Genomic DNA, 17,549 nt, shown 5'->3' with positions numbered 1-17,549 from the left:
TAGGGGTGAAATGATTGATATACTGTTACTTTTTCTACATTGATACATATGTCAATACAAAAGGTGAAAAATCAATACAAAACAATGTCCTGTACAAGTTACTTTAATCTTCAACAGTAGTGAATATTTGTTAATCCTTTCCTTTCTCACTTTTTAACTCAAATTTCATTTGAGAGCTGTTTCATCAAGAACATGCACTCATTTCTGTCAGTAAGAAAGAAAAACAATCAACAACACCTACTCTACTTCTGTTAAAGATGGCTAATCCACATGGTTTGAAATATGTCCCAATGTCCCAACCCTGGCAAATCCATGCTGATTATTTTATCCCATCAATATGCTCAGCCAATGATAACAGTAAAAAGATGTTCCAAATTTTTCCCCCTGCATTATTTAAGTACTTTACTGATCATTTAACACATTAACCCCTGGTGGCGAGTTTAAGTGGCAGGAGGTAGTAGCCTAATGCCGAGCTCTGTAGCGTCAAGGTCATGTATGATGCACTAAAGTGGGTGGTATTATAGAAAGGCAGACAGATGTAGCTCTACAATGATACCAAAACATCTGGAATTTCTAGTTGCACTACAAAATACAGAGGGAAAAACCTCATTTTTTGGACCCAATTTTTATCTACCCAAAATTCGCCTGTGGCCAGAATCTGATTTTGTGTTCGGATTTTAGACTTTTTTTTTGTCTCAGATCTAAGGCAGACCGGTATGAACTGCAAACAGACAGATGAACCTTTGCAAAAAGTAGGATAAGATGAGCATTTGGAATAAAGAGTGGTCTCGATACTAAAATAATGGGTCGGTTAAGTAAAAAAAAAGAAAAGAGAACTCCAACTTTTACCCTTCTGCTCATGCGCAAGCCAAGTAGCCAATGAAAAATGATGTTTCTAACACAACTAGGCAGTATGTTATTGGAAGATCACCTGGAAGTTGGTGTTTTAGGATTTATTCAGAAATAGCTTTCAAAATGCGTTTCCTACTCGAATTTCAGATGAAAACGACAAAATCCTCCAGGGGTTAATGTGTTAATAACCGTAGTATTCTCTGCTGCACATTATTCTCTGTTACTCATTATTCTCTGTTACTCATTATTCTCTGTTACACATTATTCTCTGTTACTCATTATTCTCTGTTGCACATCATCTTGTCTACTTTGCACATAATTTGTGAGCCATACTTTCTGTGCGACATGCTGAGATATATGTCACATCTTATTTTGACTGGTGGTTATCATATGTGCAATTCCAGAGTAGACAATAAAACACCATTCAGAACTAACTGCGGTGTATTCACTGTGTAACAGACCAGAAAAATTAGCATCCAAACTAGGTAAATTTTGATACAAAGCAATAGACACTTTTAGCAAAAGTGGCTATTAAATTATCTTTCAAATCCCATGTGGAACAAATCTGGAATATCTCCTTTTACACTGATATATGTAATCAGCAACTGAACATTCAACAGGATAAAATAAATTAGCACAGAATCAGCAGTGGGATTGATGACAAACCACAAGAGTTAGAGTGACCTACTTACTTTGTTGAAGTGTAGTGGGTGTTGTCAACAATGTATTTTTTCATAGTAGAAATGAGTGTCTGTGGCTACAACAGTTGTTTTGCATCTGCAGAAATTACAATGTGAATGATCTGGTTGTTAGTTATCTCCACTTTCACATCCCGTCTTCTAGAAATAATATGCCTTATTTCTTCTAGTTTAAGATAGCACCCAACTGACTTCCAAGTTTAAGATAAGGCATACAAATTGGAAAATAAGATGTCTTTGCATACTTCAAAACACTGCAAAAACTTTGAAAAAAACAGGGATCTGACGTATATATTTTCTCAATGGGGCTTGCATATAATGGAAAGTACAGTATAATTTATTCTTTAGCATTCAAATACAGTACATTATAGTTTCATAATTCTTTCCAATAAAACATTTTTTTCTTCCTTTCTTCCCTCAATCTATACATGTTCATATCGCTGTAAGATAAAGCATTTGTCATTTCAATTTCTAACATTTCCACAGGATCATTGTTCATTGGGGTGAAACAATAACCTCTGCAATGTACTGATACACAGCCAATAATGTGATACATTATCAAATCTTTTATAAAATTTGCTGGTCTTTTCATCTTTAGAAGGTCTATCAGTAGTAGGGTGGTACCATTTTACATGTAGATGTATTGACATAACGATTGCATTTCTAGTAAGCAGATTATAGATAGGCATAGACTTATCATCTGTTCATTAAAGTTTTCACCGGGTACCAGTGTAGTCTGGTACCTGACCACTGATAATAAGCTAGGTAATAAAATGGGCAAACAGCTATCCATCTTTAAAAAGAGTTTCCAATTTATAATCAAAGATATTAGGCAACATCGGGTCGAGCAAGACACTTAATAATGATTGCATTTTGAGGTGTGTCATATGACAATCGGCTGCTGTGCATTTATCCATCATATTTGTTAGACCTCCATCTAATTTCCTTATTTTCTATTTATAGTAACAGAACATGAAATAGTCCCAAGAAAACAAACAGGTTTCTTGAATGTGAAACCATGTACCAAAGATTCGCTATATTTTGATACACACATACGTAGCAGTCCAGTCTAAATTTTACAAATGGTGCCAGATATTAATTTGAAACCGGCTTTATCAATGTGACTCATGCATGTTACATGACTGAAAAATGTTAGAGAAGATGATGGATTTTATTAAACCTAAAAACATGTTGCATCAGGAAAATGACCAATCAATAGCACTTTACAAATTTTGAAAGAAGACTTCAACAGTGATGCAATACAGCATTCATCATTTGTGGACTTCATGACCATTCAACAAAAGTTAAATATGTAGAGTAGTTAAAGTAAGTGTCATGCATGAATAATTCATCAATTTGCTTTGTGTCTATACTCTTGTACTAATTTACATGAATTTAGCTGATTTTAACTGCAGATCCAGGTAAGTAGCAAAAATAAATGTATATTTTTCATAGTTTTCTGTAATTATGGTAAGTAATACATAGACTGCTCTTTTTACACTTAGATTATGCTTTTCTGCCACTTACAATAGCAATAATTAAGTTAATACCTCTTTTAGGAGATGACATGTATGAACGTACAACAAAGCAGTTCAGGTTCAAATTTAATACAATTTCCTTTGATTGGGTACCTGGGTAACCAATCATTAGAATTGACAGGTGCCTGGTAGATCTTTACTTAAAATTTTACACCTTTACTGTTCACATGCCATTCTCATCCACGACAAGATACAAGATACACTTCCAAACTGACTCCCTGATAGGTGTCAGTGATTTTTATTCAACCTTTTAGGCCATTTCAGGCTGCTTCATTTATACATGTGCAGGACTTGTCTTGGTAACCACGCCTTTTGCTTTACAATGCATTAATGTTTTTAAAATGACATCTTCCCGGAAAATTACAGAAAACATCTCCAAATGATTAAAATGTATGCATGATAGGTGACACTGTCCTACCACCCCATGATACAAGTGGAATAAACTGTTACAACTTCTGAGCCCTTTCACACATTCAAGGCTGATGATTGCAGAACCACAGGAGAACTGGTTCAACATAAACAAGCACACACACACTAAATAGCCATCACTCCAGACTCCTCTTACAGAATTCAAGGCATCCTGAAATTATTATTCTAAGGTACAAAATATACACACAAAAAAAAGCAGAAAGTGATAACCCTGGATAATTGATAAAATGAAATGAAATTGCAAGGAGAAAGAATATTATCGTACATATTTGAGAATTATAACTTGTCTTGTCCTCAATGAGAAATGAATCATGGCCTATGAATTCAGCCCTCATCCTCTTGCCTGCATGAACCAGCCCCCATACCCTTCTGACTATATGTGCATCACCTTTTCAAACAGAAATTAAGTATATATATCATGCTAAATGCAACTATTGTGTTAATATTAAGTGATGAACCTTATCTTGTCCAGTACAAATTTTCATTATTTTGTCATCATATTTATCAAGGGATTTCAGGTATCTGTAAAACATTTCTTTTTATTCAGAAACTTGTTTTGATCTATTAAGTACCAATATATCCTTTTATAAGAAGTAATAATTAACAATATTTATCCATTATGGTCATAAAAAAGAGCCACAGTGTTTTGTTTCATTACTGCACTGAATGGGTGTTTCCCCCCTCAACCTGGACTCCACTAACAAACATGTAAATTAGTGTAAATGAGCTTGATATAGTTTATTAGAAAACCTACTCAGCAGTGTTGGGAATTAGTTGAAATTTCATGATCTATCATGGCTTATACTAACTGATCGATGATCGATTATTAATGGTCTAAATGGCTGCCGCATGACAGAAATTATCAAAGTGGTACAGCAATTATAGCTAGGATCTAACTGGCATGTGATAGAAGTTTTTGTAATAGGACTTCATTGTTTTGGATTCTTGTTTGCTATACTTCTTTCAATAAAAAGAAATGATCAAAACTGCTCCATCTGTTTACAACAAGAACTTAAGAACAGGTAAAATAATTTGTCATGTAAATGATGTAATGACTTGATAGAAGATACACGACTAGAACCACTTAATCATGATTATAATTAGATGAGCAGATACATGACTAGAACCACTTAATCATGATTATAATTAGATGATGAGTAGATACATGACTAGAACCACTTAATCATGGTTATAATTAGATGATGAGTAGATACATGACTAGAACCACTTAATCATGATTATAATTAGATGATGAGCTTAATTGACATTAGGAGTTGTCTTCTTTAACAATAAATTCTAGAATTTTCAACTATAAACTTAAGTCTTCAACATGATGATTAAGGTAATACATGTAGATACAACAGAGTCACTTAAGTCTTCAACATGATGACTAAGGTAATACATGTAGGTACAACAGAGTCATTGAAGTCTTCAACATGATGATTAAGGTAATACATGTAGATACAACAGTCACTTAAGTCTTCAACATGATGACTAAGGTAATACATGTAGGTACAACAGTCACTGAAGTCTTCAACATGATGACTAAGGTAATACATGTAGGTACAACAGTCACTGAAGTCTTCAACACAATGACTAAGGTAATACATGTAGGTACAACAGTCACTGAAGTCTTCAACATGATGACTAAGGTAATACATGTAGGCACAACAGTCACTGAAGTCTTCAACACGATGACCAAGGTAATACATGTAGATACAACAGTCAATGAAGTCTTCAACATGATGACTAAGGTAATACATGTAGGTACAACAGAGTCATTGAAGTCTTCAACATGATGACTAAGGTAATACATGTAGGTTTAACAGTCACTGAAGTCTTCAACACAATGACCAAGGTAATACATGTAGGTACAACTGAGCCACTTAAGTCTTCAACATGATGACTAAGGTAATACATGTAGGTACAACTGAGCCACTTAAGTCTTCAACACGATGACCAAGGTAATACATGTAGGTACAACTGAGCCACTTAAGTCTTCAACACGATGACTAAGGTAATACATGTAGGTACAACTAAGTCACTCAATTAACGTTTGGAACAAGACTATGACTTTATAATCTTATGGAGAAAAACCATCACATCCACATTTCCTGGTTCGTGATGCGACCACTTTTTATTTAAAAGATGCCTGCTAGGCTGAAATTCTACTTGCTTAGAACACTAGATGTTGGCACCACAATGAACTTACATAATTTATCTAAATCCTGTCTAAAATCATAAATGATTTTTTTTAAACATGACAAAACCTGTCCCTTTTACTCAAATTTTTATCTTTTATTTGGACATATTTTGCTAAACATTTTTAAAAAATAAAAATATAAGTAAATGCAGTGTGAATGACCCTCTAGGCCTATATTATAACACAAATCAATATTTTTTCATCAATATGTTACATGTTTTTTTTATATATAATATGGCAAGACTCACCAAGAAAAGATCGCAAAATCAAAACAGAAATGCTTTCATTTAAGATCGTGTACATGTATCTTTTTCTAACCACTAAAAGTGTATTCAGTTTTGCACAACTTGCAAATCACTTTTGTCAGGTACAAATGGTCTTTATTTGCCAGACCATCTCTCTTTTTCTGGAACCAAAAGCAAACACTTTTGACCGTTTCTTCCAGGAAATTCAGAAAGTTGGCTTGCACTTTTGCTTGCCTTTTTTAAAGTGGGTCACATATATCATGTTTAAATTATATTTCAAAAATGGATAAAAAGCATGAACCAAACAATATTCTTCATAATGTCATTAATTTAGCATAGCTATCATTTGTATAACTGCAGATTTTTGGAAAGGAATTATTACAATAAAAGCAAGAAGTTTTACATAGTTCAGAATCATGCAATTCCAGATGCATATTCTTGGTTCATTTTAATTTAATACCATTGATCTTCAGTTCTCATCTTTGGTGCAAGAAAGCTGCCTCAATGAAACCCACAAGCTGCTTAAAGGAGACACCAAAAAAAAAGCGATTTAAGATCATGTTGATTTGTTTTTGACTGAATTGAGCACACCAAACTGAGTGCACCCCCTGCCCCCCAAAAAAGACAAGACAATCAATTTTATTGGCTGTAAGAAAGATTTTAATGATTTTGATTAGCTTGGGCAATTTATAACAGCTAATGGTCCATGAGCATTGATAGCAAGTGTAAAAAAGAGGAGATAAATTCATCTACTAAAAACTAAAACCCTCTTGCAATTGTAAATCAATGAACATCAACATCCATTCCAAATATGGAAAAAGTGGTCATTACAAAAAATGAATAACTAGAGTCAAAACTATCCATACCAGTTTCTTGTTTATTCAAGAAATTCAAGCACACATCACTATCACAGACTCTTACATCATGGATTCAGTATTATTTGCAATAAATACTTACTTTTCCAGCTTTCTATGCTCAGACTCCATCAACGTCCAGTCAGTATACAGCATGGTTTTCTAAAATTTTCTTGTCCAGACCAGGTGTTTAAGGGAACAAAGGATTATACCAAACTGTGCAATAATCTGGCTCAACAATTTCTGATTCAAAGTATGGCATATAATGCTGAAATATTAAATGTGCTTGAATTTTCTTGAACAAACAAGAACAGAAAAAAGTATTTGTAATGTAGTAATTTTGTAAAAGGACAGCACTATTTCACCTTCTAGAGCCCTTCGGTCCCACTTTTCCCACCTCAGGAATGATCACAGCATACTCAACACAATAATGTGAACCAAGATATTCCAAATTGGAACCAATAGGCACATTTCTATATGATGTTGTTAACAACCAACACAATCACCAATAGTTACCAAAATCATCCCATGGCAATTCAAAATTAGACCAATGACAATTACAGGTACAGTGTTATGTGCTGCAGTCTAATTTTTTGTCTTGAACTGGCTGATGTCTGCTAGCATAATGTATTTCTTAAGTTGTAATGTCGGGGTCAAAATATCTAAAGAACATGCTGAAATATGTTATTCAGCAATTAATCAAAACTTTATTACTTGAAAAACAAAACTTCACCTGGAAGAGGGGAATTATCACAGAAAATGTTAAGTTAATAATAGGTAATGTCAGCTCATTTTCTGGTACACAACTTGATAATCAAACATCCCAGTATTTATCAGAACAAAAACGATAATTACTTGAAAAATTCTAGTACCAACATAGAAGCTGATTCACTTAAAGAATGACAAAAATGGTGACTGTTATATTAGGGATGTCAATTTTCTACCTCAAAGTCGCTGACGTCCTCTGGCATAACGAATTTTCAAGATTACATAAATGATTAAAGGGACTACATTTCATAATAAAACTGCATACAGAAATTGACAATTTACCAAACAAATCTGCATTTATTTCTTTAAAAAAAGTAAATCTTAGATAAAAAGATTACTTACAAAGAAAAAAAACCAACAGATAAATGATGGGTAAAGACTTGTATTAATGAAGAGTTTTTTTGATACAGAAGTTGATCAAACATGTTTATATTTTCCAGGCACATTTTGGTACTACTTTGAAAATCTGAATGCTTAGTTTTTTACATGCCAAGGAAACACACAAAAGACCACACTACGACATTGACAATTCCTGCTAGTTTAAAGCCTGTAGAGTTGCAGATATGTAATTCTATAAACGATTCGCTTAAATGTAACCTCTGTTGTTTTTGTTAGGTGTTTGTGTATCAAACCTTCCAACTTTAGATAAGTGGATTTTTACTTATAAGCTGTTTTTATCTGATAAAGAACCAGAAGGTCCAATGTTCGTGTCCCCACCATATTTGATAACCAAAATTTGTTTCCCAAGATAATCAGAACAGATATTTAATCATAATGCACAATTTGTACAAGTGAAAACCCAAAAAATCATGAAAAACAATCAGTACCATTTAAACAAACAAGCTATGTCTGCATTTATAGCTCTAATTTACTTTCCATAACCCATAGAGAATATACAGCACATGTGAAATCCAACTTGTGCATGTTCTTTTTGTGCCAAAGGGTGATGTACTTAACATAAAACTGGATTCTGAATTGTCAACAAAACATCTTAAGGGAAATTAGTACTTACTATATAGTTAAAAAATATGCATCCTGGACATGATTCACAAGATCTTTTTGCAGCAATTGGCAGCAAATGCCCCAAAACAAACCTTACCACAACAATTTAGCTATATAAAGTACTCTGATCAACATCATTGTGAGTGGAGATGATTTAACTATCGCATTAACCAGGTGAGATACTGGCTGCTTATCTGGGAACAAACATTAATAATTTCATAATATACAACAATATTCCAAAGTTTGTTTCATCTTGCAACTATTGCTAAAAGAATTTGAAAAACAAAAACCTGTGCAGATGCACCATTAAAACAATAGCCCAACACCCAGAAATCAGAGAGAACCAGTCACTTTTGAAAATACAACTTTATTTATTTCAAAAGAGTTGCTGGTCTGACAATCTGGAAGTTATACAGTGCAAATGACTCTTTTAGTCTGTATACAAAGATGATCCTATCAATTTGCTTGTTATATCTCAAATAATTGTAAACCTCCCATTTGTCAAATAGAGGGGAAGCCCCACCCACCATCTACCCACTCACAGTTCCATTTATGGAATAAATCATGTTAGTGCCATTGATATACTAAGCTTTCAAAACTCTAGGCCTCAAAAGCAACCCAACAAGAAAAAAGTTCCAGTTGAGAAAACTGTCTGTGATACCAATTACCTAACTATGAATGGTGATCAAAATCATCATCAGATGGCGAGTCAACAATCAGGGCCTGCAATGTTCTCCACTGCTTTTTTGGCTTCAAGGTGCTGACATCTGCAGGTGTGGTACATTTTTTCAAGTTGCTATAAATCACAAACCACTAAGAGACAACATTTCTCAACACATAATGAGCAGAAATTAACAGTTCAGCAATGCATATTTTAGCAATATATCAAAATGATAAGTCTGAAATGAAACATTTCTCAGAACAATGATAATTGTGAGCACAAATACTAATTAAAAATGGCTAATGACTGAAGTTCAACAGAAGTCAGACGTGGAACAGAAAATGCCCACTACTTTTTATGCAAATGTACATATTCACAAGTTGCTTAACAAACATGTTTACGGACATTTTCCCAATTTATAATAAATCAAAATGATACTATCCAATGGAAATTGTCTTAAGATGCATCTCCCTCTTCTTGAATCCCACAATCGGACTGAATGAAAATAACATCAGCGATAAAGTCAGCAGATTGGTAACATGGCTTACTACACAGTATGGTAAGAACATTATCTTGTGCAGTATTGCGACTGTGCAGATAAGTAGAGGTGATCTTAAAATTATCACACTAGATAACTAAACATTAAGTAATCCTCAGTGTGCATTATGTGATGGCAGCTCAGTCTTTGTTGTCTGTAGATGGACTCACCTTGTGAGTGACTGTATATGGTATTAAAATATAATTGAGTTTACACTTGTCCTTTATGAAGATAAATGCCTACCTGTTCACTACTGATCCCAAAATAAACAAACTTTAATAACCATCACTGGGAAAATTTAAATATGTATAATAGATCAAAACTCATCTTGGTTGATAAAACTCACTTTGCATCTCAAAATCACCAATAATCAGAGAGCTATGCATACTCAGCTGAATATTCATTTTTGCCCAAATCTAAATGGAAAGCATGCTTCTTGATCTGTCTTTGTATCTCTAAAACATGTACACATTGCATGCATCCTAGCGATGATACTACCAATAATATTTGCTGTCATCTAGTTTATATTTAAAAACAAAGAACAAAGCCAAAGATTCATTACTGTTAGGTAACAAATGAATTATGTGTATTTCCTATTGCACTGGTTTTAAGAATAGGATATGCAGTTCAGTTTTCATTTTTTTAAAAACATTATATATATATTTAATGTGATTTTTTTACCATGGGGGAAAAGTGCTTGTTTCTGCAAAGAGAAACAGGCATGGTCTAAGTTCTTATGAACTTGCTGCCTTCCTTATGCTACAACTGAAATACAGATTTGTATCATAATTGCTCAAACTTAAGTCAAAAAACTTGGATAATCAAAAAACTAAGTCATACACCTTTTTAAATTTATGCAGTACTGCAAGAAAGTTAAACTTCAGATTTCTAAATGGATGAAAAAGTCTTGTAGTTACAGAGTTGTGACTAACATACTTTGTTTGCAGCTTATTCATACTGTTCTAATTGTAAAAAAATGGACACTAAGCAACAGTTCATTCCAATTAACTTGACCTTAACTTCAATGCAAAATCTACATACATCCAGTCTCAATCATTGGTAGCTGAAACTAAACAAAGAAAATTCTCAACTGCTCTGACCATTTATACAGTAAATATTTCTGTGTGGGAGTAATTCATTTTTCTCTAAAAATTCATGGCTCTATAAATCTGCTTACCCAGTGTCAAATTAGGTGTGGGCAAGGTCATATTTTAGCAAGATTCTTGCCTGTACACAACAAAAAAATTGAAAGAGCAAGATATTGATGCTATTTTCCATATGTAATGCTTTATTTTCCTAAAGATTTATGCTCACCATACAAGTATCAGCACCTTTGTATTGCATTTAAACATGTACCACCTTCTTCAATAACATAACTGCTTGTAGTCTCTTCCATCCATCCATCCTTTATTTCATATTATGTACTATCCAAGCCTGGCACAGCTATCTTATAGTCAATGATGAAGTCACTATCACACAGACATGATACTGTTAATATTTACTATTTAAAGCACATTTTGTCGAATAGGAATACATGTTTATATTGGAACTTATCAGCTGGCATAATATTTGTACATATATGGATTTACAGACAGACATTCAAGCCCTAACCTTGCCACAGCCAATATATGTGCTCCTAATGAGCAGAAATTGCAAACTCTAAACAATCTGCTTGTCAAAGATTTCATTGATGCATGTTACCTATTTCAAGGTGACACGGTAAAATTGTTAGTGATATAACTAGTGAGGTCTGTTTGAGTTTTGTTAGTGATATAATTAGTGAGGTTTGTTTGAGGTTTGTTAGTGATATAACTAGTGAGGTTTGTTTGGAAATGAAAGGCACTAATCTATAATAACTGGCCACCTTGAAATGTAGTACCCACACAAGCAATGTTTATCATCTGTTGTGAAAATGATTACCAAAAGGACCAGTACATATCTTTGTTTGCAAATATTATAGGATAGAAAAGTGTTCTCAGATCATTTTCAAAAGTTGCCTTGTCAAAGATTTTCAGATGCATGTCACCAATAAAGAAAAATATAATCTATTTAAACATGATTAAAATTAAGTGAACAGAATCATGTTCTTGGTGGTTTAATTTTTTCAGTTTAAGGTCTTTTGCCTAAACATATCTCTCAATAATCTAACCATTTAAAAAATCTTTTCTAGCCATCATTTTATCTATTTTTGTACATGTATATATAAGTTTTTGATCTTCTAGCTCCAAGTGGCCCAGTGGTATAAAACACTCGACTTTACTGATCACTAACATTTCACCCGTGTAAAATAAATTTCCTCAAAACATCCAGATATTTATTTTTACTATTCTGTTTTTTCCAGTTTAGTTGTGATATTTTCTTGTCCTGTTTTGGGGTAAGTTCAAATCGCCATAATGGTCAAGTCCAAATTTTCAAGTCAGCTTGCCCTGGGATTGCCAACTTTTATAAAATTAGCAGAGGCCTAGTTGTTTTGCATACCAGGGCCCAGCAACGTGGAATGAATTGCCCACTGAACTTAGACACAAAGACACAGTGATCACATTCAAGAGGGCTCTCAAAACTCACTTATTTCGACTGCAAGAACAAACTTAAAGACCTAATAATGTTTCCTACCTGAAATATTCTCAACATGTTTTTAATTTTTTAATGTTTTTCTAATTTCATGTTGTTTGTTTTTGTAATAATACTATGTTTTTTTTTATCTTATAGGTGTTGTCTAATGTTGTAAAGCGCTTAGAGCTTCTAAAGATTAGGCGTTATACAAAGTCCTCATTATTATTATTATTGATGGCATATATTGCTTATTCACATATAAGCTCCCTAATAAATAGGTAATGTGCTGTCACAAAATGCAATTAAAATGAATGCTAACACCTATTGGGTCAAAAGTAATTGATCAGATTTCTACTGCACACATTTGTGCTTAAAAAAATATGAATTTTTAAACCTGAAAACAAATTCATGACAGAAAATATGAATCTTTAAACCTGAAAACAAATTTATTATGTACACATGAGTGGTTTAGCAAAGCGGGCAATAATTTCTATCTTGCAAATTTTAGAAATTAAAAGTACCTATAAATAATTTTTAACAATTTAGGAAAAGCTGGATTACAAAACTTAATTTATATTTGCTTGGAGTCTAAAATTAACAAGAAACCATTAGTTGAAGTTTAATACCACCACCATTTTATTAAAGTTAGACTGGTCTTTGCAACTGGTAAGGTCTGTGGATACGGAACAATGCTGGTAATAATGGGATTTTCAGGGAAGGAGATATTTACTACTGCAGCTTCCATTTTATTGCAAAGGTCTTGCCATTTTCCAAGGTGAAACCAATTATTCTTAAGCCAACATTTTTTTTAAAAATAAAGATTCCCCACCCTCGTTAGCCATGTTTTCAAAATGGAGGATCTGAAGATCAATACTGGCTCCTCAACCATGAAGCTTTACTCACCAAAATTGCATCTCGTATATTCTTTTTAATATCCTCTATTTTCTGTTTTCTTTCCCTGAAAAACAAACAAACAATATTTTTTAATCAAAATAGATTCGTGAGTGAATCGTTGCCAAGGTATATCATGGATACATTCAAAAAGCAAATTCAGTTTGAGTCGACCCCTTAACCTAAAGCATATCTGTGCATACATAATATTACTCTTTGAAACATGTAAGTGACAGGAATTAACTAATTAAAGGTAGTTAAATAGCCAAAAATTAAGACTCATACTTACTCTGCACCAAATCCGTTGACATGTAAAATCCTCATCTGCTTGACTATTGTTGATTTGCCGGACTCTCCAGCGCCTAAGTAAAAAAGAAAAATATTGGGGGTCAGTGCGGGGTAATTCATAGCAGCCGATAAGATTCAGTCAATTCGTACTGTACATTATTCGAAGTTACCAACCAAACTTACCTAACAACAATAATCTATGTGTGGCTCTGTATAATTGTTTGTCTTTTTGTAACTGTTTTTCGATTTTCTTGTTTGTTTCCTTTCGGAGTTTATCCTCCTCGTCATCTCTGTTTTTCTTCCAGCACCCCATCATATGGAAAAATGGACGAAATTTGCCTGATACCAGGCCAGAACTCCGCAAATCAAGAGGTATTTCACTATTAATGAATCCAATAATTCCAGTATGGATAAATCCAAAATTACTATAAAACACTATCCCCGGGAGAGATGGTATAAATTCCACGGGGGTGTCCAACTATCTTGGATTTGGTCATGAAAATTCTACCGAGTAGAGTAAAATTCGACATTTCACAGCGGCCATACGTCAACTTGACAGCACTGGGTGGGGTTACGGGGGCATCATGGGAACACTGGGCAATTTAGAGCACACGAATTGATGACGTCTACAACAGGTGCTAGGTCTTTTTTCTAGGCCAAGAAAAAAATAATTAATAAAATAGAATTACACTACGTTTTACTGAAAAACCATATAACACGTTCATATTTTAATAATTGTATAGTTTCTAAAGAAATTATCAAATTTGTACGCTTGAAAATCGATTGGTTTAGTTGTCATTGTAAACATCAGGTGAGGTAGTCACGTGGTAATTTCTTTAATTCGTGCTGCTATTAATAGAGTTGCGAAAGGTTAATCAATGCCACAACGCATGTGATTACCTGGTAATCTGTCCACGGCTTAAGGCTAATATTAGGAAACGTGTCTAATTTAGAATTTTTCAGTTACGTTTTTGAGTTTTGAGTGGAATAAATAGGTTTGCCTTATCTGGACTCTGATGCTAAAAAATGTTGCAATATTAAAAATAGTACAGAAGAAAATTCTCTCGAGTGATCTTGTTAATAGATAAACAAAATAATCTGACATTAAACGTGTGTCCGTGTAATATAGTTTGGGGGGGGGGGATAAATAAAATGTCGGATTAAATATTGCCCTGCAAATTAAAGTTATAGCGTTTTGAAAAGAAGGAAAAAAATGTTTTAAAGTAATCTCGTCGTTGAAAATTATTCCAATCAAATTAGGCATTATCCTCAAAGATTGATGCGAATCAAAACTACCAATATTACTGTAACCATTTTTGTTTTTAGTATGTGTGGATAATGATTATCTTGACACGTGTAACTATTATCTGCATTTATTAAGACATAGATTCGCTTGGCAATTTATTTGTAACAATTACAATCATAAACAGTGTGCTCACGCATGGACTTCACTTTATGTTGAAAACCGTTGATCGTGTTCCAGTCAGTATTTGAATTTGACAAAACGCGTAGGCGACACCTTTATAACAAAACAAAAATCATTAAAATAAAACAAAACAGAACAGCAACAACAAAAAAAAAAAAAAAAAAAAAAACAAAACAAGGAAATGGACAACAGCAACTGACTTGTGCAATGTCGTTTCTCCCTCTTTCTCTTTTTTATTTCTTTCTTTCCTTGCCTGACACTCTCAATAATTGCCTATTTACTTAATTATATACATAAGTTTCTTTTGTCTTTTTTGTTGATGAAATGTTATGTTCTTTATTATACATGTTATATTTTACCTAATTTTCAGACATGCTCAAGTTTTTGTAAAATTAATATCATTTATGGATCGTTATTTTTATGTTTTTGAAAATGACCAAGATAATTTAGTTAATTGGTGTCCAATCCCATTTTTCTTTCTTTTAAATAACAATATATCATGTATAAAACAGAGCCAAAAAAGACCCAATATTATAGTTTAATTGCGAGCACTACGGTGGTCATGTTAGTAGTAAGGTGTGGTACATTAGCGACAATGGGAATTAGCATTACAGAGACCCCTGGGTCAGATTAGCGACAATGGAAATTTAACATGGCGAAAAATCGTGGGTCAGATTAGCGACAAGGGAAATTAACATGGAGAAAAATCGTGGGTCACTCTAGCGACAAGGGGAATTTAACATGGAACTATAGTGTGGGTTTGTCTAGGGACAAGGGGAATTGAATATGGGATTTTTTTTTTTTTAAAAATTTAAATTTAAATTTAAATTTAAATTTAAAAAAGGGGTAGGCAATGGAAAGGCTATCTCTTTTCGAGAAATATGGCTGGCCCTGAAAAGGGCCTTTGGGTTTCTTCTTCTTCTTCTTCTAACTCCTTAACTTCTTCCACCAAGTCCTCACTTTTTCCATTATTCCTTTCTTCTTCTTTTTCTCCTCTGGCATCCAGTCTGGATGGCCCAAGGCTCTAAACTTTTCCTGGACTTTGATCCAATTCTCATTCATCCTCTCAAACTCTGTCTGTTTCTTTTTGCTTTCCACATCTTTTCTTTCTTCCCTCCATTTCACTTTAATCTTCTCTACTTCTTCCTCCATTACTTTTCTCATCAGATCTTCCCCTTTCTTCACCTTTTCCAATCCCCATTTTACATTTCTCCACTCTGTCCAGTACAATATTTTTTCTAGGAAGCACCGGACTTGGATGACATGATCCAGTGCTTCCTTCAAACTTCCCACTCTGAAGTAAGGTGGGTTAATGAAGCCTCTTGACTTACTGACTACTTCTTCAATCATCCCTGCTATGATATCTCTTGCTGTCTTTAGGCCTTGAGCTTGACTCGTTACAAAGTCTTTCCTATCTCCATGCCTCCATTCCTCTTCTATTCTTCCTAAAACATATTCTACATCCATTATCCAGAAATAGATGTCTCTCAATAAATTAAATAGAACTGATACTTGAGTCATTTTTGTCTCAGTTATTCCTTAGAATGGTTCCAACATCAAACTTTCTGGGTTCTTATAGTGAAAGCGCGGACGTGATGGAAAACATCCCCTAAAAAACATAAAATTGATCTTACCTAGATCATGACCAAACAACGCGCGGACGTGAAGGAAAACATCCCCCTACTTTCTCATTTCATATAATAAAACCAAAACTATACTCTCCACATACGCTAAGAAACAATAAACAATAAAGAAACCCATAATCTACTATTCACACAAACTTACGTGAGCAGTTACAAACACAAACACAAACACACTAAATAAACAATAAAGAAACCCATAATCTACTATTCACACAAGCATACCTTAGCTCTTACAAGCACCAACACACAAACACATACCCTCCCACTATCTTAGAAAAGAGTTAGTGTTTATATTCACACTACTCTACCTACACATTGGCAAATTGATGGTTATTTCTTTTCTAGAGTATTGGGTAGCCCTGAAAAGGGCTGTTTTTTTAACTTCATGGACACCTGGTTAATGGTGGCACCTTCCAGGCCTGGCGCCACATACACATCTTGTCCCCCAGTTACGTTTTACCTTTTTAGGGGAGAGAGCAGAGGCAGGATATGTGGCTTCAGAATCCCAATTTTCAGTTTCTGGGATTCTGAAATTTTTTCTTCTTTTCTCCTTTTCCTCCTCCTCTTCTTTCTATCTTCTCTCCTCCTCTTTGTATCTTCTTTCCTCTTCTTCTTTATATCTTCTCTCCTCCTCTTCTTTATTTCTTCTTTCCTCCTCCTCTCTCATCCTTCCGTCTTCCACAATGGCTTCCGCGGCCAGTTCATTCAACAGGCGCCTGGCATATTCCAGATGCACATGAAGTTCCAACAGTTTCTCCAGTCTCGTGTTCATTTTTGGTGTTGATCAATCAACAAGGGTAGTTGGACTGCCGAACGAGTTTCAATTTATATTGAAAGCGCGGACGTGAAGGAAAACATCCCCTAAAAACATAAAATTGATCTTACCTACATCATGACCAAAAAACAACAACGCGCGGACCTAAAAGAAACACTCACTCACTTTTTATGCTACCCATCACT

At 34.0% G+C, this 17,549-nt stretch overlaps 1 protein-coding gene across 1 annotated transcript in view; it reads right to left on the bottom strand.

Moving 5' to 3' along the window:
- The window catches only part of LOC149787346 (guanine nucleotide-binding protein G(s) subunit alpha), a 163,918-nt gene extending 149,829 nt beyond the window's left edge, over positions 1–14,089 (bottom strand). Inside the window, exons 1-3 of the mRNA XM_089977898.1 lie at positions 13,704–14,089; positions 13,522–13,594; positions 13,245–13,299 (exon numbers count right to left, since the gene is read on the bottom strand). Of these exons, the coding sequence (XP_089834024.1) occupies positions 13,245–13,299; positions 13,522–13,594; positions 13,704–13,836 (261 nt within the window). The 5' untranslated portion in view covers positions 13,837–14,089. The remainder of the gene's footprint in view (positions 1–13,244; positions 13,300–13,521; positions 13,595–13,703) is intronic.
- Positions 14,090–17,549: the final 3,460 nt, after the last annotated feature.

Source organism: Sinohyriopsis cumingii, chromosome 12 (genome assembly GCF_028554795.1).
Source record: "Sinohyriopsis cumingii isolate HCF-2022 chromosome 12, ASM2855479v2, whole genome shotgun sequence".
Lineage (NCBI taxonomy): Eukaryota > Metazoa > Mollusca > Bivalvia > Unionida > Unionidae > Sinohyriopsis > Sinohyriopsis cumingii.
The sequence above is the reverse complement of the archived record's forward strand: the minus strand, read 5'-3'. Positions and strand labels throughout refer to the sequence as shown.